General features: G+C 39.2%; 2 protein-coding genes across 3 annotated transcripts; one reads left to right on the top strand and one right to left on the bottom strand.

The window, feature by feature from the left end:
* Positions 1–959: 959 nt before the first annotated feature.
* Positions 960–11868, top strand: LOC103324817 (homeobox-1). Of its 2 annotated transcripts, none has more exons than XM_089049148.1 (18): positions 960–1681; positions 1782–2234; positions 2873–2946; positions 3892–4299; positions 4378–4467; positions 4539–4703; positions 4811–5033; positions 5178–5278; positions 5586–5672; positions 5776–5928; positions 6031–6186; positions 6766–6975; positions 7109–7807; positions 7891–8445; positions 9048–9677; positions 9803–9907; positions 10171–10434; positions 10788–11868. In XM_089049148.1, exons 1-18 carry the CDS (start codon positions 1528–1530, stop codon positions 11538–11540), a joined length of 5280 nt encoding a protein of 1759 aa, XP_088905274.1. In that variant the 5' UTR covers positions 960–1527; the 3' UTR covers positions 11541–11868. The 2 variants fall into 2 exon arrangements, with proteins under 2 accessions (XP_088905274.1, XP_088905273.1); XM_089049147.1 differs by having other exon boundaries at positions 1203–1681; positions 2870–2946.
* Positions 11869–12039: 171 nt separating this feature from the next.
* LOC103324816 (uncharacterized) lies at positions 12040–14098 on the bottom strand. Its single transcript, XM_008226927.2, has 3 exons — positions 13795–14098; positions 13054–13496; positions 12040–12697 (listed from the first exon to the last, which is right to left on the bottom strand). Exons 1-3 carry the CDS (start codon positions 13957–13959, stop codon positions 12259–12261), a joined length of 1047 nt encoding a protein of 348 aa, XP_008225149.1. The 5' UTR covers positions 13960–14098; the 3' UTR covers positions 12040–12258.
* Positions 14099–14427: the final 329 nt, after the last annotated feature.

Genomic DNA, 14427 nt, shown 5'->3' with positions numbered 1-14427 from the left:
ATTCAAGTGGACCACTATAGCTAGAGCAAGATGTATGATATCCTCTGCTGATGTCTTTTAGCCATTTGCTCACTGGTGAGAAGCTTGCCACGGGCTCAGACGCCAAGACCCCCAAAGGAACATCTTGATCTTGTTCGCATATTTCAAATCAGGCGGCTAAGTCTCTGCTGGCATTCAATGATCATTGATTAATTGGTGTCGGTAGTTTGTTGAGCTCTTTCAGTAATGGAAGTTGTGAAATTTGGAAAATTAATTAATTTTATTAACAATAAAGACTTGTAGTTTTTTTTTCTTCCAAGATTTAGAAAAATAATCGCTTGAGTTGTACTCGAGCATTCTGGGACTCTCGAGCATTACTCGAACTCTTCTCAAGCAATGCTCAAACATTCAGAAACGGTTAAAATCATAACAACATGTTTACTTACCAAGAATGAAAAAGCAAAAAAACATAAAAGGCGAAAATATAACATGCTTAAAATTTGTTGTGGATTGACCTTTTTTGGTGGTTAATACATGCCCAGCTCAGAAAACCCAGCCCAATGATGTCCAAAGCGGACAGCGGGGCCCGCAACAACACAAGACATGCTCGATGATCGCAGCCGAAGATCGCATCCAAAGATCACAAAGAACCCAAATTAACAACCAGACAGAAGCCTTCGAAATCAAACACAAGCACACTTGCAATAACATTAGAGTCATCAATTAAAAAAAACATAAAATAAAATTACAAAAAAAGAAAGAAAAAACTCGTACAACCTTGAAAATTGAAAAGTCAATCGAATTAAAAACAAACACGAAGAGAGAGTTTTCGGCATCCGCTCGCTGGAACACAAAATAAAAAGAAGAAAAACAAAAACAAAAGAAATTCATTTTTGTTGGTTGGATCTTGGGTTCGTGTTTTTAGCCAGCCCAACCGCGCAACATTAAAACTGAGAAGAGGGCCTCGTATCGTTTGACGCAACGAAGTATGAAAGTACCCATCGAATTAGGGAAAAAAAAAAAGGGCAAACAAAAACAAAACAAAGACCGAAAGAAAAGAAAATAGAAATAGAAAAGTGAAAAACAAAAAAAATAAGAAAATTATGGAAGGTGGAATTAGAGTGAGGAAAGACTGTTGGTTTTATGTTCCTGATTTTGCCTTTTCCTATTTTTTGATATTATTGTTGTTATTGATGTTGTTGTTGTCATATTTTCATGTCAATCCCCGAAATTCACATTTATTTTATTCATGTTATTCTCATTATTCCATCATGATAATTCTACGCCTCTCTCTTTCTTGATCTTTTCCTTGACTGTTACGGTATTTGTTTAAAGAAAGGAGAAGAGAGAGGATATAGAGATAGAGAGAGAGAAAAGGAGAAATCAGATTCTTCGTTGTTTGTTTGTTTGCTTTCGGAAGACCCAGTTTTTGTTTTGTTTTTCTCTCCATGAGGATTTGGGAATTCTAGGGTTTCGAGGTTTCGAGGTTTGGGGCCTTGAAGGCTTGAAGGAAGAAGCTTTGTTCTGCCAGATCTTGATCTTGCTTCAATGGAGGGTGCTTCCGAAGGAGAAAATCCGACTAAAAATCATGAAAATAACAACAGTAATGGTAAATTTAATAATTCCAGTGAGGGACAGAGCAAGCCCAAGCGCCAGATGAAGACCCCCTTTCAGCTTGAAACCCTCGAGAAAGCTTATGCCTGTAAGTTCAATCTCGATTTTTTTCTATTTTTTGTTTTAAATTTATAGTTACTGTCTGTGAAAATTGAAGCTTCTTTTATTTTTTTTGGGTTTTTGATCAGTGGAGACCTACCCGTCGGAGGCGATAAGGGCGGAGCTCTCGGAAAAATTAGGGCTTACTGATCGGCAGTTGCAGATGTGGTTCTGCCACAGAAGATTGAAGGACAAAAAGGAAGGGGGTCCAGCAAAGAAACAGCGGAAATCGGTGCCCACTTTGCCCGAGCCTCCTATTGATGATTTGGCTCACGGGTCTGAGCCAGGTAGTGATTACGGGTCGGGTTCAGGCTCCGGCTCAAGCCCGTTTGGGCATGCGGAGTTGCGGAATGTGGTTTCCAGGAGTGGGGCTGACGACGTGCCAATGAGGAGGAGGTATTACGAGTCACCCCAGTCCATATTGGAGCTTAGAGCCATTGCTTGTGTGGAAGCTCAATTGGGAGAGCCATTGAGGGAAGATGGGCCAGTTCTCGGCGTAGAGTTCGATCGGTTGCCGCCAGATGCGTTCGGAGCACCTATAGGTATAGCTGTTGGGTTGCCTTAATTGATTATACAGCTCAGTTCAGCAATGCCTTGTACTTGACTTATATGGGATTTCGTTGCAGCATTATGCAGAGAATTTTGTGCTTGTAGTTGTCTAGTGAGTTTATGATGGTCTGTTTTTGTCGGAGTATATTTGTATTTTGCATTCCCATCTCTAAGATAAACAGAAATTATTTTCATGACTTTTCTTTTTGCCATGTTTAAATGTATCAATAAGTTTGTTTATTTTATGGCAGTCATGGGCTTTACAAGTTTCCAGATGCATTTGGATCACACTTGCTACTTGGTTCACCAATTTTCTTAATAATTAAGTTTAATAGTTAGTTTCTAGTGTAGTTTAACATTCACATTTGCTTTGAGGCTTTATGCACTGTGGTGATTATGTTAAGAAGTTTGAGTTCCAATTTTTTTCATCTTGTGGTGGTGGGGGTGGTCTAAAAGTATGGACTATTTCCTAAAATTATTGCATTGGAATCAGAAAAGTTGCGAAAACATATGATTTATTGCTCAATAAAGGCCACATTATTACCCTAGCATTTATTGCCTATTGTTTGACTGATTCTTGTATGCAATCGGTTTGCTGCTAACCCTTTTGATTCTGTGCTTGGTGAAGCAGTTGCAGAGCAGCAGAAGCGGGCTGCCCATGCCTTGGAGGGCAAATATGAGCGGCATGATGCAAAACCAAATAAAGTCTGTCTCTTTTTCTTTGATAAAAGTTATTACTTTATATGTACCAGATGATGGCATGTGCAATGATATGCTGGTGAATCATTAAGTGATATACATGTATTGCTCTTTTTTTATTAGTATGATACATCCTTTATAACTTATGTGGCTATATCCCTAAAAATATGAGAGAAGCGTCCATTTGCTCTCTCATTTTCCAAGTTCTGGGTATTAGATTTTCTTTTAGCGAATAAATATACCACTACTTTGTTCTCCTGCTTGCCAGTGTACCATAACCTTCTGTTAAGAAACTCTGATAAACGCATACTCTTTTCAAATGATGTGTTGTTTAGAAATAGAAAGTGAATGTATTTGTATCAAATAACCATAACACAATTGCATCACCACTTGTAATTCTGAATCTTGTTTCTTTCTGTTGCATGTCTCGATAGGTTCCCTGGTTCTATATTGACTTAGATATCCTTAGAAGCAGCCTTGACTTTGACTAGGTATTCTGGAAACTGAGCTAGTACTTGCTCATTCCTGCATTACTTTCCATTGATGTCTGCTGCTTTTGTGCCTAATATATTGATGATATTACTTCATGGTGGTGTCACTTAACCTAAGAAAAGGAAAAAATATATTATTTTATGGGGAGTTGGACAAACATAAGGGTATTCGATGTTATTTTTGTTTTTCAGTCCGAGTATTGCGAGATGACTGCAGCAATATCTAGATTTGTCCATCTAGTTTTTGTAACTCTACTTTGATTGAACTGGCTTCAAGCAGTCCGAGACAAAACAACTCATTGCCCTTTACCTCCATGTAGGGGGAACTGATGCATTTAAATTGATATTGTACTGTTGACACTCATATCTTTTTCTGATGCATGCATTTTGGGTTTTAGTGTACTTGTGCATCTGATTTTTTCGTGGTTGACATATTGAATTAGTATGTGTTTCATCTCAGGCAACTCCAAGGGCTCTCCATGAATATCCATTTCTTCAAGATCACTCCAGTATTCGGTCTGATGCATATGGACAAGCCGCACAATCTCATTTTCAAGATTCACCAATTGATGGTCCTAGTGCCAGAGCTTCATCATTTGCAGTTGGAAATGAGCCTTTGTCAAGGGTTCATGGTGTCCATGGTCATGGTCATGTGTCGCGTGTTCGTCTTCTGTCTCAGCAGGAGAGGCAAGCAGTGGCCTTTCCATCTCCTGGTGATGATGGCTGTGTGCCACAAAGGGACTCCTTTACTAATGTTAGAGTTAATACTCAGTTTAGTGATCCTCCTACTGTTGCACCGGAAAACTCTAATGCATTGTCTGATGGTCAAATTAATGACTCTATGCTGAGAATGGAGAGGAAACGCAAGGTATACTTGTGCGGTTCAATTTTATTCGAAAACTATTTTTTCTCAATCAAGGATTATTTTAATAGTTCTCCCTTGTAGAGTGAAGAAGCTAGAATCGCTAAAGAAGTTGAAGCTCATGAGATTCGGATCCGGAAGGAGCTGGAGAAACAGGATATTCTGAGGAGAAAGGTTCTATTTTTCACTCCAAAATGTTTGTTCTGAACTATAGGTTTTGTATGCTGATATTTTTCTGTTTATAGAATGAGGAACGAATGAGGAAAGAAATGGAAAGGCATGACCGTGAGAGACGAAAAGAAGAAGAGAGGTTGATGCGTGAGAGGCAGCGAGAGGAAGAGAGATCAAAGCGTGAGCAAAAACGTGAAATTGAACGAAGGGAAAAGTTTTTGCAGAAAGAATATATAAGAGTAAGTTTGAGGAGCCACTAATGTAATGCATTTGTTTTGTATCTTTGATTTTTCAGCATAAAATGATAAATTCTTGATTATTTTCTTCTCCTGGGTTTATCTTGCAGGCTGAGAAAAGGAGGCAAAAGGAAGAGCTTCGCAAAGAGAGAGAGGCAGTGAGACGCAAAGCAGCACTTGAGAAGGCTACTGCACGCAGGCTTGCTAAAGAATCTATGGAGCTTATTGAGGATGAGCAACTAGAACTAATGGAGTTGGCTGCTGCAAGCAAGGGTTTATCCTCAATCATTTGTATTGATCTTGACACCTTGCAAAACCTTGATGCATTCAGAGGTAGGTGTTGCTTGGCATTCTGCACTGAGAATTTCATTCTTGTGTTCCCCTCCTCAACTCCATGAGATTGTTTTCATTGTTTAGGCTCTTTATTTTCTGTAGTAACTCTACCAATTTTTCTGATGAGGTGATTTTCTTCTTTAGATTCTCTGGCTGCATTCCCACCTAAGTCTGTGCAATTAAAAAGACCATTTGCAGTTCAGCCGTGGATCAACTCAGAGGAGAATATTGGTAACTTCCTCATGGTGCGTCGTTCCTTTTTCCTTTTACATGAGATTTTAGAAGTACTATGTGTATATTTTTTATATTCTTGTATGGCTGATGGTTACATTATTTCCTTATGCACACTGCATGGTTGGTAATATCTATGGTCCAGCTTCAATATGCTCTTATTGGCATGTGATTCTCATGGTTTTCAGTTTTTTCTATGCAGTTATAAATTAAATGCTCTCTCCAATATTGTCATATGCGTTATTTTGAATAGATTATTTTCTTGCTGATATTTGAATTAATGCCTCTGGCTCTGATAATTGAGTATCGTGATGGTGACAGGTTTGGAGATTTTTGATTACCTTTGCAGATGTTCTCGAGTTATGGCCTTTCACTCTTGATGAGTTTGTTCAAGCTTTTCATGACTATGTGAGCCACCAATGAGTTATTTTGTTTCAAAATTGTGCATTCTAGTTAACTGTTCTTCATCTGTTTTCTGCTGTTGTTTGATTCCATACAATTTTGATATCAGGATTCAAGGTTGTTAGGAGAGATCCATGTTGCTCTCTTGAGGTTGATTATAAAAGATATTGAAGATGTTGCAAGGACTCCGTCTACTGGATTAGGAGTAAATCAAAATGGTGCTGCTAATCCTGGTGGTGGACATCCACAGATTGTTGAAGGAGTAATCTTCGCTCTATGCATGCTTGCAGTTGTTTTGTTTGTTCATTTTATTGCTTTTTCCTAATTGTTCTTTAAATATATTGAATTTTACTTTCTGTTTCAGGCATATGCATGGGGCTTTGATATACGAAACTGGCAGCAGCACTTAAATCTGCTAACATGGCCAGAAATATTCCGGCAACTAGCACTGTCTGCCGGATTTGGGCCACGGTTGAAGAAAAGGAGTACCGCATGGTCATACTCTCCTGATAACGATGAGGTTCTCTTTTCAATTATTTATTATCTTTTCTTTCATAGGAATTCATCCCCTTCATCAGTTAAGGAAAGAGTAAAAGGAAAAAACTGAAAAACAGAAGGAATAACGCATGGTCAGACTCTCCTGATAGATGTTTCTTTCCGCGCAGTATTGATTTGTGAGTTGAACTCTATGAAAGGGTGAATTGAGGTAGTGATTTAGTTCAGGCTTAGCGTACTAAGCACAACAAAAGTGAATTTTAATTTATTTTTACTAAAAAACTCTAAAATATAAATAACTAAGGAACCCATATGAATATCGTTTGGACTTAGCCTGAAGTGTAATATTAGCACAAGGCTCAAAGACTTAAAATCTTGGACTTTCAGACTGGCGGCGTGTTCTAATGCAGTATCAATTTTCATTCATATTAAGCCACCTTAAAGGTGGCTGTCCCTATGTTAATTTTGCTCAATCAATAGAGTACATTCAGACATGTTTTTATTTATTAATTTAAAATAATTATTGTTTATAAATATATTATTTTTATTTTTATTTTTAAAATTCCAAAAATTCTAAAACGCACAGTATTACTCGTAATTTCAGGGTAAAGGTTGTCAGGATGCAATTTCTAATCTGCGCAATGGTTCAGCAGCTGAAAATGCATTTGCAATAATGCAAGAAAAAGGCTTACTAGCCCCACGAAAATCTAGACACCGGTTGACTCCTGGAACTGTAAAATTTGCAGCTTTTCATGTGCTTTCACTTGAGGGAAACAAGGGACTAACAGTGTTAGAGCTTGCTGACAAGATTCAGGTGATTTGATTTAATGTTAGCAGAAACTCTGTTGTGAGTCTTGCGACAAGAGTTGAGTTTTTTGGTATTGGGATTTATTTGCTCCCTCTTTCCTGATTTTTTTTTCTTTCTGTTATTTGTTCTTTTCTGTAAGAAATCTGGCCTTCGGGACCTGACAACAAGCAAGACTCCTGAAGCTTCAATTTCTGTTGCTTTGACAAGAGATACTAAGCTTTTCGAAAGAATAGCTCCTTCAACATATCGCGTACGAGCTGCTTACAGAAAGGATCCTGCTGATGCCGAGGCCATACTTTCTGCAGCAAGGAAGAAAATTCAGATATTTGAAAATGGGTTTTTAGCTGCAGAAGATGCCGATGATGTTGAAAGAGATGATGCTGATGAGGTTGAAAGAGACGAAGACTTTGAATGTGATGAAGTTGATGATGATCCAGAAGTTGATGACTTAGCTACACCATCAGTTGCAAAGAAATCCCCTGATGATTACAATGAAGTAATTACTTTCTCAGAAAATGGAAAGGATTTATGCAACGATGTTGCACTGAATGTGCAAAATGAGTTTGAAAAGGATGTTTCATCTTCCCCAGTGAGTGGTTCCAAAGATGCAAACTGCCCTAGTGCTTCCTCTAAGCAGTGTGTTTCGGGTGCGGATATTAGTGCTAGTAATCTTGACCAAGAAAATATGGAGATTGATGAAAGCAAATCAGGTGAGTCATGGGTTCAAGGACTTACAGAAGGGGAATATTCTGATCTCAGTGTGGAAGAGCGTCTTAATGGCCTGGTTACCTTAATTGGTGTTGCAAATGAAGGAAACTCCATCCGTGTTGTTCTTGAGGTAAACTTTTTTTTTTTCAATTTTGTGAAAATCAATGAATTGTTGTGTTTTCTGTGTTAAATTTGACACCACGAGTTCAACAGGATCGCTTAGAAGCTGCAAATGCTCTTAAGAAGCAAATGTGGGCAGAAGCACAGCTTGATAAAAGTCGCCTAAAAGAAGAGAATATCGGTAAATTAGATTTTCCATCTTTTGTGGGAGGCAAATCTGAAACACAAGTTATTGGAGTGGAGGATGGACAAAGCCCGGTACGGGATGTTGATAATAGAAATAACGAAGCATCTCCAGGCACTGCAGAAAATCAAAAGTCAATCCATGGTTCACAAGGTGTTCAGAATCAGCTTAATGGTTTGCCTGTTGAAAGGACTTTAGGAGCCCAAGATATTTCCATGGGTCCTGACAACTTCTTGAGTCAGCAACTTGCATATGCATCAAAAAGGTCGCGCTCACAGTTAAAATCATATATTGCACATAGAGCAGAAGAGATGTATGCATATAGGTCCCTGCCTCTTGGTCAAGATCGCAGGCATAATCGATACTGGCAATTTGTTGCATCTGCATCAAGCAATGATCCTGGTTCAGGCAGGATTTTTATTGAATTGAATAATGGAAGTTGGAGGCTTATTGACACTGAAGAGGTACTTAAATGCTTACGGGTTTCATAATCTGTTTCAGGGCTTGTGTATGACATGAGAATATTTTAGTACTGGTGAATATTTTTGTTGGTTATGACTGCATTTCATCCTCCTTAGGAGAAACTGCCGTTGACCCTTCCAGCCCTTTTGAGTAAATTGAGGTTGGGCTAGGCATCATTTGCTTCTTAGCAAAATTGATTCGTTATTATCTGTTTGCTGGCCTTGTTACCAATTGGAATAAAATATCTGATCATCAAGATTTGGGTCTTGTGATTGATGTTGGCAGCACGTCTTTACAAAACATTTGTAATAGGTTTTGTCTGCTTGCTTGGTTGAATCAAATTTTATGTTTGTTAGATTTGACATGCTGTTTCAATTTTCCTTTTAAGAGTTTCTTATATTCCTTTTTCTGCAAAGTTAAGATTAAGATGCTTTGGTCTTGGTATCCCAATAATGGTGGCTTCTTGCGCTTTGAACCTTTTTCTGATGCTAAATGTCAATAAATACTTTTCTGGTTCAATTCTTTTAGACTTGTATTTGGTTTTAACCTTGCTTTTTTTTTTTTACTTCATTATTTTAATTTGTTGAATCCATTCTCTGTGTAGGCCTTTGATGCTCTATTGACATCTCTGGACACACGTGGGATTAGGGAATCCCATCTACGTTTAATGTTGCAAAAGATTGAGGCATCCTTCAAGGAGAATTTTCGGAAAACTGCACATTGTCCTAACAATGCAGGCCCAAGTAAAAACCGTGTTAAAAATGAAGCCGACATGGATTCTAGCCCTGATTGCCCTTCTGGTTTCGACAGCCCTGGCAGTACTGTTTGTGCTTTGAATTCTGATACAGCAGAGACATCCTCTTCTTTCAGAATTGAGCTTGACAGAAATGAAGCTGAAAAAAGGGCTGCCTTGAGAAGGTATCAAGATTTTCAGAAGTGGATGTGGAAAGAATGCTTTAGCTCATCTACATTTTGTGCCTTGAAGTATGCGAAGAAGAGATGCAGATCACTGTTTGATGTTTGCGATTTCTGCCTCAGTTGTTACTACTTTGAAGATTCCCACTGTGCTTTTTGCCATCAGACTTTCAGTGCTTTCTATGCAAATTTTAACTTTAGCGAACACGTGATTCAATGTAAAGAAAAAAGGAAGTTGGAACCTTGGGATTCCCATATTCCATGTACTTCTCTTCCCTTGGCCAGAAGATTGCTCAAGGCATTAATAGCTCATGTTGAGGTGAGATGCTAATCGCTTTACTATAATCTTGAGTTTTGCTTGCCTAAGAACGTGGCATCTAATGTATCTGCACTTGTTTATTTTATTTTATTGAGTCTATACATCACTGACATTCTGTTTGACAGGTATCTATTCCACCAGAAGCTCTTCAATCGTTTTGGACTGAAGACCGTCGAAAGACCTGGGGTGGGAAACTGAATGCATCATCATCAACGGAAGAACTTCTACAGGTTGTCTTACCTTTTTCTAGTTTCATTCTTATGATTCAACCTTTGTCATAATGTAAATTAATTTCCTGATTTTTTTTCACAAACAATATGAAAATATCATGTGGAAATGTTTATCCATCAATTCCGCATGCATTTTTCTACGTGTTATGGTATTCTATTCACCGGTGAGCTTCGGACCAGTATGACCATGGCTCATGATGTGTCAATTCGTGATACATAATTTATATATTGAGTTGCTCAATTTTGGACAAACTTTGTTGCAGATATTGACTCTGCTTGAGACTGCCGTGAAGCGAGACTTTCTGTCATCAAACTTTGCAGCGACAGAGGAATTACTTGGCACCGGCAAACAATCAGAGGTTTTTGTTCCTGACTTTCTAGACAGTGGATCAGTTCCCCTACTTCCTTGGATACCACATACCACTGCAGCTGTGGCTCTGAGGCTTCATGAGATGGATTCATCGATTACACATATACAGCTTGAGAAAGCTGAGCCCAACGGAGACAAAGAAGTCAAAGAATATCTGGTGAGTGTTCCTGTTCTTCTCTCTGCTCTCATTGAAAGAGAATCAGGTGTATGATTACTGACACAAATGCTTGCTATTCTTTTAGAAAAATACAACTCTTGTGATATTATGAAGATTTGGCGGTTCTAGTCTAGCTGGATGGAACCCCCCAATATTGAATATGCTAGCCATATATGTAATTGATGTTGGTGTTTGTACATCTTTCACTGTGTCAATGAACAAGTGATCTTACATATCAGTCTATCTGCATGGGACCTCCCTTATAGAATATGTTGAATTTACGTTGATAGTGTTTATACAACTTTCAACGTGCCATGAATGAGTGATCTTACATTTGCTTTTCTTGTCCACAGAAGCTCCCTATGAGACTTGCCCCACTGAAAGAGTCTGAACAAACAGAAGTAGGCCACAATGAATACATTCGGGAAGAGAACAACACTCACCTGAAAAGTGCACGAAACAGCTTTAGACGTGGTAGAGGAGGTCGTGAGCAAGGGCGCGGTAAAAAGTGGCAGAGAAAAGTGAATAATTCCAAATCTGGTGCAAGTCGGCAAAAGGGTAGTGGGAATCTGAGTCAAGGGTTTAGACCGGTTGGGAAAAGAACACAAGGACAAGGGAGTGCACGGGGTCGCAGAACTGTTAGAAAGAGGAGAACAAAGGACAGGGCTGTTGAGGGGACACCTCTGGGCCGCATGACTGACGTACACAGTAGCCCTGAGAGTGGAGGTGAGTCCCCGAGAAACTTGGGTGAGGAATGGGATGATGAAAAGATAGATATGATCCATATGAAAGGTGATGAACAAGGCGAGGGATATGAACAAGCAGAGGCATTGGAATCTGAAGACGAGGACCAAGCAGTGGGATATGAACAAGGAAACTGGGAAACTGGATTTGATGGGACTTCCAGCGGATGGCACGAGGGCTTACTGGAAGCAAGTGATGAAGATATGGATGCTTCTGAAGATGACAATAATGGCATTGAAGAAGTGAGAGATGAAGATTCAGAGGGGGATGTAGATATGAGTGATGCCTCGGATGAAATACAAAACAAGATTACAAATGATGATGGCTCAGATTCTGCAGTTTCAGATGACTATAGTGATTGAAGTTTGAAACCTGAACTGCCTTTGTGCAAGCATCCCAGATATACTGGCTGCAATATAATTTTTGATATTGCAGCTTCACTAGCGGCTCATCCTATCCTGGTGATGGAATCAATATTGCCCCACCAAATCTTCTTTTTATTGTTGTTATTATTATTAGCCTCCCTTTTATTTTAAACTTTCCCTGTTTATGGATTACATTTTTAGCAGTAGTCTGGATAGAAGTACTGGATAGAGGTCCTGCAGTAGTTATGCAGTGTAACATGTAAGTCATTTTAAGCGTGTAACAAACCTTTACCTAATGAAAAAGGTGAGCAAGTTATACTGCAAAGATCCTATCTTTTATATTTCAGTTATATTCATGAAAGATTGTATTTGAAGATATTTTGATAAGAGTTTTCTCATTTTTATTTTCCCATTTTTAAACAAGCAACTCAATTTTGGAGAAAGGGTAATTTATATTGGAGACAATCGTGTGATGCGATCGCTGAACAAGATTAAATTCTAGAACACATAACTAAGCTTTATTTGATGCTTCTTCCAAGCTAGAATTGACCAGCTTACATCTGTGGGGCAAACAAATGTTTAACCTTACAAAGACTAACTAGTTATACAAATCCAGGCCATCTCAAAAAACATATTCACAAGCGTCCCAGAAGATCCCAGAAGATTCGCATGGCGCATGGTGGATCGAATGAATCAACTCATGCCCCGAATCAAATCATCCCGCCAAAAGTTTCTTAATTCCAGCCTTCTGTTCAGAATTCAACCTAGTCGGAAACTTGATATTGAATTTGATTCTAAGGTTGCCCTTCTTGGATGGGTCTTTAGGTGTGGGCATACCCTCTTTAGGGACAACCTCCTCATAGTCTGGATGAATGACATTGTTGATGGGGATGGTAAGGGTCCTTCCATCTAGTGTGGTCAGATGGACTGTGTAGCCCGTGAGAGCTTCTGCTAGGGAGATCTTCTGTGTGACAACAAGGTCGTTGCCATCCCTTGTGAATGTGCTGTGTTGTTTCTCATCAATTATGAACACAAGATCTGCAGGAATTACGTTTCCTTGCTCATTCCCTTTCTCTGGGAAGGTGATTTTTGTTCCCTTTTTCCAGCCAGGCTTGATTTCTATGGTTAGGATTTCCTCCACTGGCAAGGTCTTCCTGCATCACATGATAAGTAAGGTCACTAACCCAGAAAATAGATAGATTGGTCACATGACTTGCAATATGAATAACGAATCATTCAATCAACAGCAGGGAAATGGGATGGTAGCAACAGTTATATTCCTTTTTCCTTTTCTTTTCAAAAGATAAGAACACAAGAAACAGATCAACTCAAATCAAGTCCAACTAAAATTGGAAAGCAGAAAACTGCTGACATCCTTTTTACAGAAACTTCTGAAATTGTCAAATGAATGAATAACTGATTATGCACAAGTCATAAAATAAATTAAACAAGTACAAAAGCAAAAAACACAAGTACGTTCTATAAAACTGAGTGATAAGCAGGAACTTACCCACTTGCATCCGCAATTTCCCTTGATATTTTCATCTTCTTGGTAGTCCCCCTATAGAGCTCCTCAAGGCTACATGGCAACCTCTTCTCTATCGGTGAAGCTTTTCGTGGAGCCTGAGTCATGGGCCGGCCTTCTCCGAATGAGCTAAACATGTCATCTCCAAACAGTCCACCAAAGGACCTTGTACCCCTCATGCCACTACCAGCACCACCTCCACCTCCCATTCCACCTCCCATTCCGCCCATGGGGCTTGAGAACCCGAAAATCTCAGCGAAAATGTCGTCCGCATTTCTGGGGTTGAATCTAAAGACATTTGGACCATCCCCAGTTTGGAAGTAGGTAGCTCCACCAGGACCACCAGCATCTGGTGGCGGCACCTGGCCTTTTAGGCCTTCTTCTCCATATTGATCATAAATTGCTCTTTTCTGGGGATCACTCAGAACCTATAAATTCAAAAGACACAATATCAGATTCCAAGCTCTGGCATTCGTACACCATCTAGAAAACGAAAAAAGATGGAATCTTTCTGTCATTTGAGGAATTTTAAATGTAAAAATGGAAAATTTAACTTATACAATGAGACTTAAATAGAAAAGGAGGTGAGGAACATGTGGGATTTGTTTAGAGGTATAAAACTCAGATGATATAAATAAATAAAAAAAAAAAACAACAACAACAACAATAACCAAAAGAAAATAGGTGAACGAAGAAAAGGAAGATAAGGGTGAAGGCAAGACCAACCTCATAGGCCTCAGAGATCTGTTTGAATTTCGCTTCAGCTTCTTTCTTGTTGGTGGGGTTCTTATCAGGGTGCCATTTCATGGCCAGCTTTCTGTAAGCTTTCTTCAAATCGTCATCTGTGGCGTTCTTGTCGACCTGCAAAAGCTTGTAGTAATCCACACCCATATCTTCTTGCTCTTCAGACAGCTGCTAGTGTTTTTAAAACTCAATGAATTGCTCAAATTCTTCAAGGCTATCAAAATTTATAATTGGGTATGTTCGAAAAATGATGCTTTGCTCTTATTAAGGAAAGTGGCACTGGAATTCGAAGGAAAGAGAAACAATATGTCGAAAGAACCAGAACGGTGTGGAAGTTTCCAGATAGAGAGTTTACTTGACTGTGTGGTTTTGTAGTGACGTGGCATCTAAAATTTACAGCATGGTAAAAGAGCATAACGAGGTGGCAAATGCTTGAGCCCAATAAAAGACACGTGTGAGTGTGACGGCTGCCGGGAGGTGGAGAGGTGGCTTCGTGTGTTGCTGTGCTGTGAATAATTTTGGGCTTTGAGGCTCGTGACTGTGGAGGGTGCAATGCAATTATGCTAGTACAACGGTGGAAGGAAGGGGCGTGCTTGCTGTTCATCTTTCTTGCCT

Source organism: Prunus mume, linkage group LG3, assembly GCF_029339155.1.
Source record: "Prunus mume cultivar Tortuosa linkage group LG3, ASM2933915v1, whole genome shotgun sequence".
Classification (NCBI taxonomy): domain Eukaryota; kingdom Viridiplantae; phylum Streptophyta; class Magnoliopsida; order Rosales; family Rosaceae; genus Prunus; species Prunus mume.
Note: the sequence above shows the minus strand (reverse complement) of the source record. Positions and strands in the feature narration are given on the sequence as shown.